At 42.3% G+C, this 16,462-nt stretch overlaps 1 protein-coding gene across 5 annotated transcripts in view; it reads right to left on the bottom strand.

Moving 5' to 3' along the window:
• Positions 1-16,462, bottom strand: part of C2CD3 (C2 domain containing 3 centriole elongation regulator) — a 47,297-nt gene that overhangs the window by 5,437 nt on the left and 25,398 nt on the right. For 4 of the 5 annotated variants that reach the window (XM_068688415.1, XM_068688537.1, XM_068688699.1 and 1 more), the window contains exons 22-31: positions 15,313-15,933; positions 14,355-14,672; positions 10,938-11,076; positions 9,215-9,282; positions 7,386-7,591; positions 6,848-6,948; positions 5,840-6,016; positions 4,665-4,882; positions 2,141-3,155; positions 1,624-1,717 (exon numbers count right to left, since the gene is read on the bottom strand). In XM_068688415.1, the coding sequence (XP_068544516.1) occupies positions 1,624-1,717; positions 2,141-3,155; positions 4,665-4,882; positions 5,840-6,016; positions 6,848-6,948; positions 7,386-7,591; positions 9,215-9,282; positions 10,938-11,076; positions 14,355-14,672; positions 15,313-15,933 (2,957 nt within the window). The remainder of the gene's footprint in view (positions 1-1,623; positions 1,718-2,140; positions 3,156-4,664; positions 4,883-5,839; positions 6,017-6,847; positions 6,949-7,385; positions 7,592-9,214; positions 9,283-10,937; positions 11,077-14,354; positions 14,673-15,312; positions 15,934-16,462) is intronic. The other variant, XM_068688491.1, reaches the window with a different exon arrangement.

Genomic DNA, 16,462 nt, shown 5'->3' with positions numbered 1-16,462 from the left:
GGCGCTAGCTAGGAAGAAAAATAAGAGAAAGCAGCTTTCCTGAACGGCGGCGTAACGCTGGCATCAATGTAAAGCTTCCTGCTCTTCACATCGGGCGCTTGATGGTGGCTGATAGCGTGGGGCAGCACTGAGTCCTTGTCTAAAAAGTGATACTGCCAAAGATTAGCTCTAGTTACTCCTGGAATTAAGCTGGTTTAAGGTCAGCTATATCCAAAACGGGGTCTTCCTAATATCCTCCCTAATTATCGATCGGTTTTAAGGGTGTGTTCCTAGCCACTAAGCTTAGCACTGCACCAAGAATGAATTAGAATAAAATCAGTATTAACATCAAACCATAGGTTTGAGTTTTGTTTTGCAGATGCACAGAAGGACAGGGTGCTTCCAGGAAGAAGCAGAAGCTTTCAGAGAAAGCGAAAGGTGGAAGAGGCAGTGAATTAGAGAGTAAGGGGGTATGGACAGAGGGGAACACGGAATTCAAAGGAGATTCCCCAGGAGAAACATGCCAGAGATTCTGCTTGGGGTTTTGGGATTTGATCTGCTTTGGGTTTTATCTGAAAGTGTTTAGATATAGCATGAAAAGTATGAGCACTGAGGCATACTGCAGCCTAGGTGTTATTGTCAAACTACATCCAAGGACCCTGAAAGCACACTGTGACTGTGTCTGCTCTGACAGAGCTCTGTATTTTCATCAGGAACAAGATTCAAAGGCTTTAGAAAAGGAGAAGCCTTGTGTAAATAAGAAAAAAGATCATTTTAACAATGCAAAACAGCAAAAATCCATGTATTTTACCTGCCTGTAAACATGCTCATTAATTTCAAATAGTTTCTGCTACTTGGGAGCTATTAGACCCTGCCTGCTTTTCTTCTGTTTGATCAAACAAGCGGCTTCTGATTACATAAATGTTCCTTACAGCATTTGTTTCATAGGTCACAGGGAGGGGAACGAACGTGTTATCTGTTCTGGGAGCAGTAAACAAATGGCCCACATGGTGCAGCACCGAGATCCACATCCACAGCCCTGCTGAGGCTGCACAGGAATAACGGTTAGACCCCAAAATATCCGAGTCACAAACCTTCTGGAAAGAAAATGGTCTCTACTTCCCTGCAACAAGTGAATGTTTATGCAAACAAAAACATTTAGGAAGCAATAAAAGCAATTATCAGCCTGTGTAAGTACTTCTACTACTCCCTCTCCCTCCATCCAAGATCAGGAGTCAATGCCTCTCAAGGAGGTGCTCTCTGCTGCAAACTCCCTGTTTTATCCCAATTTAAGAGGTATGAATTAGTCATAATTAAAGGTATCCCCCAAATTAGGCACCCTCTATCATGTTTAAGCACAAGGAAGTGTGGAGCACCTGCTAATTCCACTGACACCAGGGGAGGAAAAGAGCAACCCCCCTGACTACATGGACAAACACAAGCGTCACTGACAACGTTGAATCATGAATTTGAAAATGCTTCTCCTTGAGAGAAATCAGAGAGATTCTCCTTGATTTGGAAGCTGTCACGACCTCTAACCTCAGCGCTGACAGGCAAAGGAAGGGAGAAGTGCTTCCATTCCTGCTCGAACAGTTGGATTCTGTTAAGCTGGGATAAAAAAAGGAAAGGACGCCCCGTACTTACCATGGAAGGACGAGGAGAAATGCTGAGCATCCTCATGGAGGCTTCCATCTGCTGGGGTGGAAGGAAGAAGTTGGGAACAACAACGGGCTCAGGTCTGAGCAGAGCTGTTAAGGAACAACCTTTGGCAGTGTGTGACCACACAAAGCTCGGCTGGGCTGCAGGCGGGCAACGAGCGTCGTTGTAACAGCTCCGAGTGGATCCCTGATGGTGAAACTCGTTAATTTTAATCATTTTGCTATCATTCTGAACACTGAATGCTGGTTACAAACGGCAAGGAAGTCCTCACTACACTCCTGAAACACAACAAGGACTTAATTAGATGATTTTAAGACCCCTTCCAACCCAAACCATCCTTCATATGACTTCTCCTACCTTTCCTGGCCATCAGTTCTGGACTTATTTCACAGGGAAGAGCTCCACACAGTGAATTTCTCTTTCCTGAGGCTGACACAACTCTAACTAAGCAGTAAGATACACTCCTTGAATGCAATTTGTGCTTAAGGAAGGGGAAGGATACAAAACAATTGTTGGTTTCTCAGACTTTCCTGACTCTGCTGGTGGTGGATCTTCATGGCTGTCATCAGAAAAGGCACCAACGTTTCCTTTCAAGCCTGCTCGGGCAGATAAACTTTTCGCACAGATCTCATTGGAACCACTTTTTTCCTCATCTTGACGATCTTCACCTAAAACCTCGCCATTTTCCTTCTCTCTCGCTGTGGTTTTTGGAATGGTCAAACCAAAGACTCCTGGAAATTCCAGAAGTTCTTCGGAGGCTGCAAGAAAATCTGCATTTTGCTTTATTTGCTCAGTGTTAAACTTTCTATCCCAGCTGCAATTTCCGTTTTCTACAGGGCCACCAACTGTTTGATGCACTTCTGAGGAACGAGCAGAATGCAGCAGCTCCTTCCCAGTTTTTTCTGTGACACCGTTCAAGCTCTTCAAGCCTTCTGTTCCTGCCCAAGGACTGCTCTGCTCTGTGCAGGGGCTAAGAGTGGTGAGCACGCTTCGATTGTCACCTTGTGGTACGCTGGCCAACGAGCTGCTCCTCCTCCTGTTCCCTTTCTGCAAACATTTTGCATCCCCCTGATCTTCAGGCCCCACGTTTAGGGGCTGCTGCTCAGTGCCCAGTTCCAACTTGGAGAGCACGCTGGACCAGGGGCTGGTTTTGTCCGTCAGGGTTGTTATTTCATTAAGAGTTCGTGGTTCTATAACATCTTCCTCGTATTCCTCTTCGCTGTGGGGCTGGGTGGCAAAAACACCTTCATCTCTCCGCATGCAGTCCGTTGGCAAAGGATGCTCGCTTTCAGGGACAGCTTGGTCTAGCAACTCCTGCAATATGTGTCTCCCAAAAGAGCACGGCAGCTGCGTATCGCTGCGAGAATTCGTTGAGTCTGACTCACCCTGCCCTTGATGCACTTCAGTTCTGGCTTTTCCACCCTTCTGGTGGGGAACACGAGCAGCACTCGGCTTTCTGCTGTTGTCTTGATGCTCAGTAGAAGAATCTTTACTATTTTTAGTGATAGTCTGTAAATCTGATTAATAAAAACAGCATCAGTAAATGCACAGGGCAACCATTCGCCTTGCAGCTGATTTACCTGGGCTTGCTGCAGAAAATCAGTTCAACTTACCAACTCTGATCAAATGACAGGCAATTTAAATTAATTAAATACTCATAAAACAGAAATTCACTCAGGATTATTGTTCAGTTGTTGTGGCAAAATTAAAAGGACTGAAAATGAGGAGCTGCCTGTGCTCCAGACACAGGTTCTGAAAAAAGATTTTTGGATTAGGAGCCTAGACATTAAGAGAATGTAAATCCTGAAAATATCAGGGGATTTTACGATTTCTTTAAAAAGCCACAATCACCTCGTTTTGGTGCCTAGTTAACAGATCTTATTCAATTCTTAAATTCTCTGAAAAATTAGTTTGCCAGTGTTAGGTTAAAGAGGAAAGTACTGGTACTCTGAGGCAAGTGAAAAAGTCTTGCCACGAGGCAATGCAAGGGGGGAGGACATTTGGAAAGGAAGGAAGAGTTTGAGACAGATTGTAGAGGAGAGTACAGTAAAAACAATTAACAGATGAGAAGGAGAACGACAAAAAAGCAAAACCCTGGAGAAGAAAACATGAGAAAATTGAGGTGGCGATACAAAAACATCAGGTTCTGGCATAACAGAAACGTGCCCTCCAGCTCCACCTCTTGGAAGTGGTGTTTCCCTGCAGGCAGCTAAAGGCAGAAAGCACAAAATAACTTTCCAACTGGCAGCTCCCCGAGCCACAGCTTCTTTCTTTTAGAAGTAATAGCATTGATTTGATTTCCTAGTTGTTTTACTCTTCACTGTGCCTCTCTCTGGTGTAACATCACAGTGGCTTGAGTGGTTATGCTAAAATAAATTAAGTGCAATCAGGAAGCAGTTAATGAAGAAAGAATGGAGCTGGGAGAAACGTCAGGCAAAGTAAAAATAATATAGATCTGAAAACAAGGCATACAAAGAGATACGACTTCCTTCACTGTTGTGTCATCCCCTGGCCTTATTAAGAATGTTTTTCTGTGTACTAATAATATGGAAAATTAATCGCACTGATGCCTGTAAAGGACTAAATGGAATGAATATGATAAATAGAAAATAAGCTGCTTACTGAGAGCTTTGTCTCACCTATTATAAGAGCTTTATTTTTGCTGTTCATCATAGGGCATAAATTTCATGTGAAAACAGATCTATGCCAATTCCTCTCAGCAAAGAGCCACAGACTCAGCTCAGACCCATCCTGTGGATATCCCTTTTTCTGAACAGACACTGAAAATTCGGTAGAATTTAGGCTGTATCTCGTGAGGGCCTTCATTCCCATCTTACCTGACTTCTGAGTGTGTTTCAACTCAACGCTATCATTACTGACAGAGGTCTGAAAATCTCTCTGAAGTGTTCCCCCAGTGGACTAATCCCTGGTGACCAACACCAGGGATTGGACTCGATTACGTGAGAAATCTGAAGATATTTTAAGGCAGCTGCTGATCAAAACTTCCAGGCCAAGTGCCAACTTACCATTGATGAGGTTGCTGACCTGAGACACCAACTGACTCGACTTTTTCAGGAGATGGTATCCGTTGGGATGCGCTTCTCGGCTCCTCAAGCCTTGCTGATCACTCTCCTGCTCTTCGTGGCTTGGTCTGGGTGTGTTACCGTAACTGAAGTCAGGAAAAGACCTGGTCAGCTTCTGACTGAAGTATCTCTGAACCTCATCCAGCTCACTCAAGTTGTTTCTGTAAGCAGTGGTAAAAAACTGATAAAAGCAAAGCCCAAAACACAACCAACCTACGGCAGGCTGGTTCTATTTGTATCATTCCAGTCAACTGCAAGTAAATAATCCTTAGTCCTGTGTTTGCTTATTACTGAAAAATAGATCAGTAGATGAGTGCTGAGGTTGCTCTACCTAAGCAAAAGGATGCTTTCTCAAGGACAAATTTAGGTTGCAAGCTAAAAAAGAAGCTAGTTTTAAACGTACTCACTCAAAGAAAGTTGGATTTGAAATGACCTTCCAGCAGAAGTGTTAACAGCAACGTTATTACTTTGACTTTATGACTGAGCATGATAAAAATCTAAGGATTTATGTCTGCTGAAGTTCTAAGGATTTTATGATATATTGCTTGTGGTAGCTGGGGAAGGGATGGAATGACTCAGAGTCTCTTTCAGTCCCATATTCCTACAGATAATGAAAATTTTTCTCCCAAAATTTAGACCTGATCTATAAACCTAGAATCCAGTAAAAAGGAAAATAGGTGCTTCTAGGACGAATAAAGGCATCCTGCTGGGAAAGGACATCCAGCTACACGCACGATGAAAGGGCTCGCAGGCTTGTCCTTCTATCCACAAAAAGAAACTCAAAGGACTGTTGGCTTAACAGTGTGTGCTGTGTTACATATGAACAGAGATGGATAAAGCAAAGCATTCCATCTAGATTTGAAAACACTGCTCTTACTGTTTCCTTTTGGAGACTCATGGCATTGCTAGAGCACCTCAGTCCTAATCCTGAGTTGCCCCCCAGTCCCTGCTTTTCCAATTTCATCTCATCCTGCTGTAGATCACAGCTCCATCACTGATAACTTTTAATCACTTACTGTATATTTTCATTTCCTTTAAAACAAGAATTCTTAAGTTTCAAGCTCCGCTTTGCAAACCTAAGGCTTTGCATTACTATTTTGGCTACAGCTCTGCCTTACCTGAGAGCAGTTAGAAGAGAAGCACGTGATGACAGCGATAACGAGTCCACCTTGGCTGCCCGCTGTGCGTTTCCCTCCGCTTGCTGCAAGGACTCGTGAAACCTGCGCACATTCTGCATATGCTCTTCATGACGAGGTGCGTGCGGCTTAGGGGAATTAATTCTGCTTGGAACAGGCCTACATTTAACCACAAAAAGCAGTGTGAAACCTGTGATTTTGGGAAGTCTGCTCACTAAGAACATGCAACAGCTTTAAGCACGCTAAAGAGCCACCGGTGGGTGAAACTACCTTTTCCAAATGTCATCAAGAATGGGATTTACTGAGTGTATCAGAGTTACAGTAAAACAAAAAAAAAACCTGCAGCCGATTGGGGATTCACAACACCCACCAGCAGCTGTCAGTCTGGCTGTTCAGGCCAAATAATGCTGGCCCATGGACCCTATAAACTTCAAAGGCATGTACAGGAGAAATATCACCTCTTACATATGCTAAATAAATAAAGCATGAATTAATGTGCTCTCTCGCATGTTGCTAGCTACATAAACACACCCTGGTGCTTGTTTTAAGGGACATCGAGCAGAATTTCTGCAGGATATCTGACAGTCCTAGTCCTGGAATGTGCAATACCACAATTCACCAGCCAGGAGGTATGGCAAAATTCAGGGGATACACCAGTAACACTCAATTTTAACTTACTGTAAAAAAAAAATATTATAAAGGCCTGGAAGAATTAACTGCCGATTTTAGAATTGGCATATGATAAATCCTAAAAAAGAAAGCTGGAAATGCAACAATCAGGAATCATCTGTGAGAAAAAGAAAATCTGGATTTTGTAGAAGGGCCCCAAGATTGCCATCTCCTGGGCTACCCGCTCACCGGTAAAGGGAATTTGGTAAAATCTTTAAGTCCAAACACAGGGAAAGACCTCTGACAGGGCTTTATGTTTTCAGATATGTGGACTTCTGAGTCCCCAAAATGATCAAAAAGACCCATAGGCAGTTGACTTACAGTTCTCGAGTAGGAACGCTAACTTCCTTTGACAAGGTATTTGACACCTGCTTGGAAAAGCTTGAAACATTACTGGGAGATACTGGGAAGCTGTCTTTCACCTAGAATAAAGAGAAACACCACAGGTGAGATTTCCACAGTAAGAAAATAAAGAAATTAAAGCACTGTCTTGCTGAGGTAACAAACAAAAACTTAAGTTTTCCGAATTTAAATTTTTGAAGGATTTTGCATCACTGAGCCAAAATACCTCTTAACAACACTCTTATTTCAGAGACATTTATTAGATGGCAGATTCAGATATCAAAATACAGGAAGGCTGTTTGAAACCTTTGTTCATTTGTAACCACAGCTTCCAATTTACATTCGGAACTGGAAAGTTCCAACCTTCCTGTATAAAGCAGGCATAAAAAGGGAAATGTGGCATATTTTTAAAGAATGGATTTTGTGTCTTTTGTTCATTTCTTTAGAAACCTGGAGTCAGTGCTGATTATCAGGAATCTAAGCAGCTAGGCACGGGGTAAGAAAGTCAGGTACATACTGAAGAATTTGGAGTCTGGGTCCGAATCCTTGCCTGCTTTTCTTCTTTGAGGTTATTTATGTTTTGAAGGGGGGAAACTGCTATTTTGATCTGTCCTCGGCACTGCCCACTGAAGTCTGTAATATTGTACCACCCGCACACCAGCTGGAAGCCAGAAAGAAGAGGAGAAAGGTCCACAGATGCAAATCCTATCACCCGCTCAGTCTCTGGGGAAGAAGAATATAAAGCACATATTAATTTAAGCTGTATGGAAGTGAAACATTTTCAGAAATGCCAAAAAGTCGGTTATACAGGCCTTGAAAGGGAAAGACATCTTATAAAACTCAAGAAAAAAAAAAAAAAAGGGTTAAAGGCTGACAGCTCTCATGAGGTAAAGAACAAGAAAATAGTGAAAAAAAAAAAAGTGATGTAAAGAATAGGGTTTAAGAAAATACAAAGAGCCTTAGATTTGTTTTTTTACCAGCCTTCAAACTAAGATACCTGTGGTGTCTGGCTGAGAAGAAGAAAAAATTGTTTCAAGCAATTAAAACAGCTTTGTCCCTGCAGATAAACCAAAATGTCTGTCCCTATTGTGGTTGTTGATAACCTGAATGCTGACACAGGTAGTTCACAGCAGAACAGGGGCCTCGCTGCAGGTTTGGGGAAGGACACGAAGGTAGTTCCCAGTCTATGCAGCACTTTATCAGAAGGACTAGTTAACAAAGGGTTAGAACAAAGTGAAAAATATTCAGTTTGAAAATGGACTAGAAATAAAAGACAGCCAGAGGCTTGTAAAACTGAACCCGAAAGCCGATCTGATGACCTCAGCAAATGCATTCTGCCTCCAGAATTGCATTCTCACTTCAGAAACTCACATTTCTTCCCTTCTCGTGTTGCCTAAGCTTTCAAAAAACGCCCGCTGGCATTACACTGTTTCATTTCTTGTGCAGCATTTTGTCTTTTCTGTCTTGCAAATTTATCTGAAGCGCAGAACAAACAATCCTACCCAAGAAGAGGATGTTATTTGGATTATCTTCGCAATTGCATTCAGCTAAAAATGTCTCTGCAGAGACAATGAAAGAGCAGGGCAGGGAGAAGGATTGGCAGGAGGATCGCTGTGTACACACAGCACTCTGCATAAAGCAGAGAAAGGCTGAGTAACACAGGGAAGTTTATTTTTGAAGCAAAAATTCTGCCAGCTGAACTTTAATACATGGAAAGAAATGGGGGAAAAGATCCAGATTTTAAAGATCACATTTTAGATGTTTGAAGTAAAGAAGTAGGGCTGCCTTCCCAGCAATAAACACACAGACTTTTAAACATGTGCTGGGCTGGTATCCATTAAATATTGACGTATCTGGGCTAGCAGCAAGACAAGAAAATACCGATTTGACCCGTTAGTAGTAACTTTTATCATTTAACAATACATAGAAGGTTTAGTAAAAGTGCTTACAAAAAGCTTGTATTTGTTGTTAGGCCTCCAACTGTCTCAGTGACTGCTAATACTGGAAACAAAAATAATTCTTAAAACATACCCATGCCACTGTAACGTTATTTGAATGCAACTGCAGATAAAACACAGTAAAGAATGTATGTTCAGTAGGAAAATCCAGCCTCTAAAATGCTGTCAAATTAAAAAATGGAAATGCAAATGAAGCAAACCTTGCCAGAAGATAAATAGGGAAAAGAAGGATGCTGAGGGGCAGGAAATCAATGTGCATTTATCTACAGTATTCTTCTAGAGCAAGGCCAAAAGTATTTTTAGAATTCCACTCTTTAATTTACTTCAAGTCACCCAAGGAAAGGGATGCAGAAAAGCTCTCCTCTCAATAGAGCCCCACAAATTTTACCTGCTGCTTTGTGCCACACTTTGAAGACCAAGGTTTGCTGTGGATCCAGCAGAAGTTCTTTGGATAATCTGTGAAGAATAAAATGGTATTTTGTTATGTGAAATAGGAAAACGAGCAAGTACAGTAAAATGTCTCTGAAGATTCAGTGCCACTGTATTTACCCAGACAAATCAGTTTCTTCCTGGAGCAGAAAAAAAGTAAGAATTTGCCAAGTCCTCAACTATTTTACGTGGTTTGGGCTTTTGATTATTCAAGAAGTTATTTCCCTCTCCTCACTCTTGTTATAGATTTAAAAGTTAGGACACGGAAACCACAAGGAATCTTAGGAAAGAGAAACGGTCTCATGCCTCAGTAAGTACAGAGACAGCAAAACACCGGGGTTATGGTTGAAAGCTGTAAGATATGAAACTGATTTCTGGAAAACAAAACAAAACAAAACAAACCCTGAACAATGAAATGACAAATATCTTAGCAGAGCAGCTTTTAAGTTGCTTAAAGCAATTCAGATATGAGTTGGGGCATAAGCAACCTCTGAAACAAACCTTTCATCTTCAGCTATCAGTCTTGCAATGGTTTCACCTTCATCTTACAATTCCCTGAAGCCAAAAACCTGACTCAACAGTCTGTTAGGAAAAACCCACTCCTGGGCAGTCACAGGAGGGACTGCAAGCACTGAGTGATTTACAAGCATTCTGTGGTGGGCAAAATAAACTCAATATGCTTTCCTGTTGCCTGTATCTGACTGGTTTCACCTAGTTTAGAACAGACCCATGGCTGTTGCTTTGGCATTAATTTAAGATGTGGTATAGAAGCACTGGAGAAACAAGATTGCAAACACAGGTTTGTTGCTGACTATTACTAGGTATAAACTGATCAGCTGAGGTGCTTTGGAGTGGTCAATTCACCTGCTCCAACCTAGGCTCTGATATGTTTGAGCCATCTGAGCTGTGTTTGCTATACTGATTTGCAGTCACAGGAGAGAAAGGGTCTCCTGGAAGGAATTTTATCCTGCTCTAAGAGTGGCCTCTAACACAGGCAAAGAGACACACTGACTGGAGGTGCATGCATCTCTGTGACTGCACAGAAAGCCAAGGGTGAACAACTCTGAGTCAGAAACCTAATTTCCAGATACAAAAAATTAGGTGAATCCCACCTGAGAGCTCTGGTCCTGAAGCAGGGTGTAATTTCGAGGCATGAAACGAAGTAAAATGTAGAGAAAAAGCCAATAAACCTGATCAAATCTTAATGAATCTTCCCAAGAGACCTTTAGCCATGACCAGCCCCTTCCTCTAGATGGAGAAACTATGGATGAGTGGAAGCAAACTGACTCACCAAGGTCTTAAGCTGCAAAAATGGACTGTAGCCAGGGTTCAAAATGCCCTTCCTCACGTTAGCTTTAAGATCAAGCTTCCTCACGTAACTTTTTACCCAGGGTAAGCATGTGGCAATTGTAAAACATGGAAATAAGCATTTGTAGCTGAGAGAAGCTGAACAAGACTGCTCTTCAAAGCTGGCCAAAGCACCTTTTGGAGCTCGCTGGATCAAAAAGCTTGAGCTTCTGAATGAAAGGGAGTCTAAGCTTACAGCTGATAAAACCCAAGAGCAGGAAATAAAGCAGTAAGCAGCAAGGCACCCTAACTGGGTGTGTTATTTTCACACTTAGCCACTGGCTGTCAGACCCAGAGGCTCTGTGAGCACGTCTGTGCGAGTCCACACCTCGTACCTGGCTTGCTGCTGAAAATCCCAGACGGGTGAGTCTGTGTTTTCTATCACCGAGGTGGTTACCGGAGCATCCGCGCCAGCGACAGCGAACGTCACACAGCTGCTGGGTGCTGTTACTTCACGCTCCGTGAGAGGGCTCCCTGAAATTACACGGAATTAAATTCAGATTTGTCCAAAGGATAAAAAGCTTCTTAATAATTTCTGCGGAAAAAAAGTAAAGGTAGATCAGACCAGCAGCTGAAAATGCTTTATGTTTACAAAAAGGGGCAAACATTACACAAACCTTTTATAGAACAGAAACTGGAATATTTAAGGAAGGAACAAAGAAAATGTTTGCCCAAGATCATCTGAGAAGTCAAAAGCAAAGCTAGGAATAATACCCAGATCCCTGGGACCCTCTTCCAGCACTTGATTACAATGAAAGTGCTTGTGTGCTCCCACCAGCCCTGCTACTGCATCAGTGGGAAATTTGAGAAAAAATGAAATAAATAAATCTCATGTAGATGAGGCCTTAATATTCTGGTCAAAACATCAGTGACAAGGAAGGAAAAATAAATTATCTTCATGCCCTAGTCCAGGGAGCTACACAGCTGAAGTTGTAAGAAGTAGCTTCAGCAAAAACTTAATTTGGTTTTAAATAATTTGGTGTTAATCCATACCCAAACTGGATCTTTGTGATTGCTAAGCTGAGCAGCTAGGGCTGCAATTCACTCTGCAATGCACCTATGAAAGCTTTAGGAAATTCCTTGCGTAAGCATAGCTCAGGGCTGGATATATGGCCACTTTCTCCCTCATTTGTCCTGAAATAAGCTGGGAAAACACTCGTGAGAAAACACGTAATGAATGAGCTAGCCTGATATAATTGGCCGTGCTTGCACTTAGAGGCAGGTAGTTTATAATCAGAGCATCACAAGATCAAATTAAGGGATGGAGCTCGTTATTCCCTAGATGCTGCTGGATATTATGGATTAGAAAGCATTGAGTGAAAGATGCAGGAATTATACAGTCACCTCTGCTGAATTACAGCTCAAAAAGGAACCTCAGGGCCTCTGTGGGGGACATGCCAAGGAAATTCAGAGAAGAAATCAGAAGATTTCTACCTCCCTGCTACTTCCCCTCTGCATGTGACCCTTCCTCCAGGTTTGGTCCCTCTCAGTCACTGTCACTTGAGTGGGATTAATTTGCTGCAGCGCGTTAGGGCTTGCAGAGCTACGGAAGCTTTTTACTGCTAATGGAGCTGCTGAGATGGTGAATCGGTAGCTGGCAAAATCTGCTAGGAGAAATGGATTTAGCCAAGGGGAAACGAGGTCACACTTTGCCATCAAACACCGCCCCGTTGTTACAGATTGCTTCCTCGGCTCTGCTTTCCAAGGACTCTGCATGTGGCTTTGGACTTCTCTAAGACTTTGCTGCCCAAAATGATCAAAAACGACCAGTACGAACCTCATTTAACTACAAAAATCTTTTTTTCTCCTGCAGTCTGATTCGCCATGAAAATAAATGTGATTGGTTTGCTGTAGCTTACGGAGTTACTGCTCACTTATTATCCCTTAACCATGAAGATTTACCTAAGAAGAGGATGTTTTATTATTTTTTTTTAATTTTAATATGAAAAATGGCTTCAGTTAAAACATGCCACACAGAACTGCTCTCAGTTTGGCAAGAGTACAGACATGGCAAGTCAAAAACAGGCGTGCATTATATGAGATCAGCTTAGAGACATGAGCAGGACCTGTCTAAACCAGCTCACTGCCTCTTGCATGTAAAGGCAGACCTAAAAAAAAAAATAAAATCAATTTTTTGTAGTCAAAGTAGAAGGAATTTCATTCCTTCCTGATGTTATGAAATTTAGGGTTGTTTATCTGTATTTCTGGAAGATGGATAAGAAAGAAAAAAAAAACACAGGAAAAGTGACTTCAGAATACAAAAAAATATCAAGAGACTTGGGAAAACATTTTGTAACTTGACTCAATTTTTGTAAATTGTGCATCCTGCAGTTCTTCCAAAACTGCAGGAAGTTTGGCACCCATCACCTACTGGATTGGAAACGTATTCTAGCCTTTTTATCTGTAACATGGTAATGAAATGTTTATCCTGAAGAATGCCAATTCTTCTTGTAACCAGCTTATTTATATGCACTGTTCCAGTGTATCCATTGTCTCGCAGGGAGCTGCTTCCAAAAATAGCAAGAGAAGATAATTCGTTTGAAGACAGAAACATTGCCACAGTGTACACCATCAAAAAACACCTCCTTATCACTCCCCAAACTTTGCAGTAGCAAATAATGTTGCATCAAGTTTCCAAAGATGATGAATTCTAAAGGATTATAGAATCACTAATTATAAAAAAAGCCACCTGTGGGGCTCACTATGGATCAGAATGAATTGAATTATGGCTTCTCTTTGACTCTCTTTAGCTGTGAGACCAGAAAATGGTGAGGGCTTTTTTCTGGCGTGTCACCTGGACTAGGAACTAGTTGATTTTAACGGAGACAAGTCCAGTAAGCTCACCTCGAGTCAGTCCCTTATTTATATTTGGTTAACACTGCATATTTGCATCTGTAATGGTCCAAAAAAGACCTGAGCACTCCGAGTGCTGAGCAAACACAAAGTGAGCAAGTCGTGCAGCATTAAAGATGCCCAAGGTGAAGGGTGGGACACTTCTCACCTTTAATAAACAAGATTCATTTATAGACTGCAACTTGAGGCAAACAAGGCTTCCGAAACTGGAAACTCCCCACGTTACCTTACTGCATCCAGAACCAAGCATCGCTCGCTAGGAAGGAATATTTTAATATGCTTAGCATAAATTTTAAAGCGAAGGAAATTCTTCGGTCATGCTCAGCACAGTGAGTGGCCACCTCGTTGTAATTCCCACCGAGCAGAGCGACGAGCCTGGGGGAGTTCACACTGCTCTGCCCTTACACTGCCCTTCCTCCGTGCTGCGGCTGGCAGCCTCCCGATAGCACAAATAAGCCAGCTTTACAAATTGATGATCTGCTAAAAATGCAAATTGGCAAGAGTCTTTGAGACAGGAGGAGCTCGGGGTTAAGTTATTCAGATAATTCTTAACTGCAGAATTCAGCTGTCAGCTCTAACCGGGAACGTTATATCATTTATAGTTCGGTTTTTATTCATAGAGATAGGCTGAATAGTTTAAATTCCTGCTTCCCCTCTACTCATACTATGATGCAATGGTCTCAGGGTTGCAATACTGCCAGCCAAGTTCAAAACCCGCTGCATTTATTCACTCCTGGAGTAAGATGGAAGAAAATTCCTGGGCTTTTTGTCTGTAAATTGCTCCTTGCAGTACCTGTAATGAGCAGAACCCAAGAAACAAACAAAACCACACACACATATACAGAAATTAAAAACAAACAAAGCCAACAACGACAAAAAGGCTGCTGGTGGTGGTTTACCTTTTAAACTTAGGTGCATTGCTCTTTCCACCAGGATATTGACAGCAACTGTGTTTTCCAGAAACTCCACATCGCCTTCTTGTGGTTTCTCACTGCTGATTTCTGAATTTACGATATCCAGATTCTGACAGTGATTTTCAGGGACCTGTTGGCTCGGATCAGGTGCTTTCTCTGTGCTTTCATCTTCACCACTGCTGTACTCCTCAGCACAGTGAAGTCTGCTGGTCAGGGCAGCAGAAGTGGAAGAAAGGGCGATGTGAACACGTACAGCAGCCCCCGCTAGGTCTGCAGCATTGCATCTGAACAACGGGTAAACTCCTGCAAGAGAATTCACAAACAACCAGCTAATGAAGAGAAACAAAGGATAGGATCTTGAAAAAGCTGGTCCAGTTCATTGTTTTAAGATATCTCAGCAGAATGGATTTTGATTTTCAAGGTAACGTCTAAGCAAGGTATCACCTAGTGAAGAGTTTCAGCTTGGAAAGGTAAAAATGATGACCAAACCTCCAAATTGTGCACTTCATTTTGTCACTGGTAGTTCAGATTGTTGTTTTAAAACACATCAGCCTCCTGAGAGTCCTGTGAAGAGCACCTCTGCATACACACGATCTTCTCTTGCTTAGTCTTTTGCTCTGACTACAAACACTCAGCCTTCTTGAGATATTCTATTCTCACTCTATTACAATGCCCAAGCTGCCACTCTCAAGGAACATTCCTCATTAATCCAGCTAGGCTAATTGCATTCCCTGTTATCAATCATTGCTACCAATTCTGCACCCATTTGAACTTGCTAGGTTTTGAATCCAGAGGGGCAAGCAATCTGAACCTTGTTTATCTTCAAGGAAGAGTTGATATATAAAGGACATGAAGGGTGTAAGTACAGTTTTTTCTCGACTATGGATTTAAGCAACATCAAGTAAAGAAGACTAAAACGTGACAATGTTCTTTATGAACTTACCACCAACACTCAGTGTTGCCTTTGACCTCTCTGCTAATGCTCCGAGGTCAACGTAGGCGGATCCAATGAGACGATCTGTATCGAGTGGTCTTTCCACATCATTTTCTCTCCCGTATGCCCACCACACCTGGATTTCTAATTTCTCCTCCCTGAAGAACCAAATCAGCCCTTGGCTCCTCCTGAGGGTCAGCTTGTTCGGTTTCTTAAAGTTCACTGTGACGTTCTTCGCGTCCTCACTCAATTTTGGCCTCCTAAGTGACGTCCACGTGGCTTCCTGATCGTACAGCTTATACCTGAGGTAGCAGTAAGTGCTCCTGTTCAGGTGCATCTGCCCTGCAAGCAGCACGCAGTGGACAGGCAGCCACACTCTTGGGGTTGAAATGGTCACAGCCACCAGATTGTCACTCTGCTCCCATTCGTCACTCTCATCCAAACTGTCCTCAGGGCTTTCCTCGCTGTTCCATCCCAGAAGCTTAGCGGCCTCCAAAACACGCTCCCTGTCACCGTGACGAGCAAAAGTCACAGAAAGCTCCAGTCCTCCCCCAATGGCCTGCATGATGTTCGTGCGGTGTGAAGGCAGCGCATCTTCAGCTAGGGTAACGGGATACCAGCCTGTAATACCTTCAGGAGAAGAGATCATCATCAGACTTTTCCTACCCTCTGAAAACGTCAGCAAAAGAATTTCTGCACTCTGGTCATCAGTTAAGAACCAGTACTCGAAGAATCTATTTCTTGTGAGTTTGGAATTCATTTCCAGCCTGAAAAAGCAGCGAAATGTTAGACCTCAGACAACCTCACAGGTAGTGCTGATCCAAAAGGCATTTTACTTTCCATTTCACTAACAATACTCATTTTACAATGAAACTATATCCCATGAACCTCCAGCTATAAAATTAGGCGTTCTCAGTTTTTTCCTCCTCTCTTCACATTTTCCTGAAAATTTCCATTCCTATTTTCCTAAAAATAAGACTTCATGGTTGGAGAAAATGAGTACAACACTGAAATTAAAGCGGAAATAAACAAGATGATAACGAAAACATCATTATGTTAATGAAAATCATCATTATGATAATGAAAACATCATTTCCTACAGGAAAGATGGGGAGGGACTCTATCAGGGAGCGCACAGATAGGACAAGGAGTTTAAGGT

Source organism: Anas acuta, chromosome 1, assembly GCF_963932015.1.
Source record: "Anas acuta chromosome 1, bAnaAcu1.1, whole genome shotgun sequence".
Lineage (NCBI taxonomy): Eukaryota > Metazoa > Chordata > Aves > Anseriformes > Anatidae > Anas > Anas acuta.
This window is presented reverse-complemented; position numbering and strand designations above follow the sequence as displayed.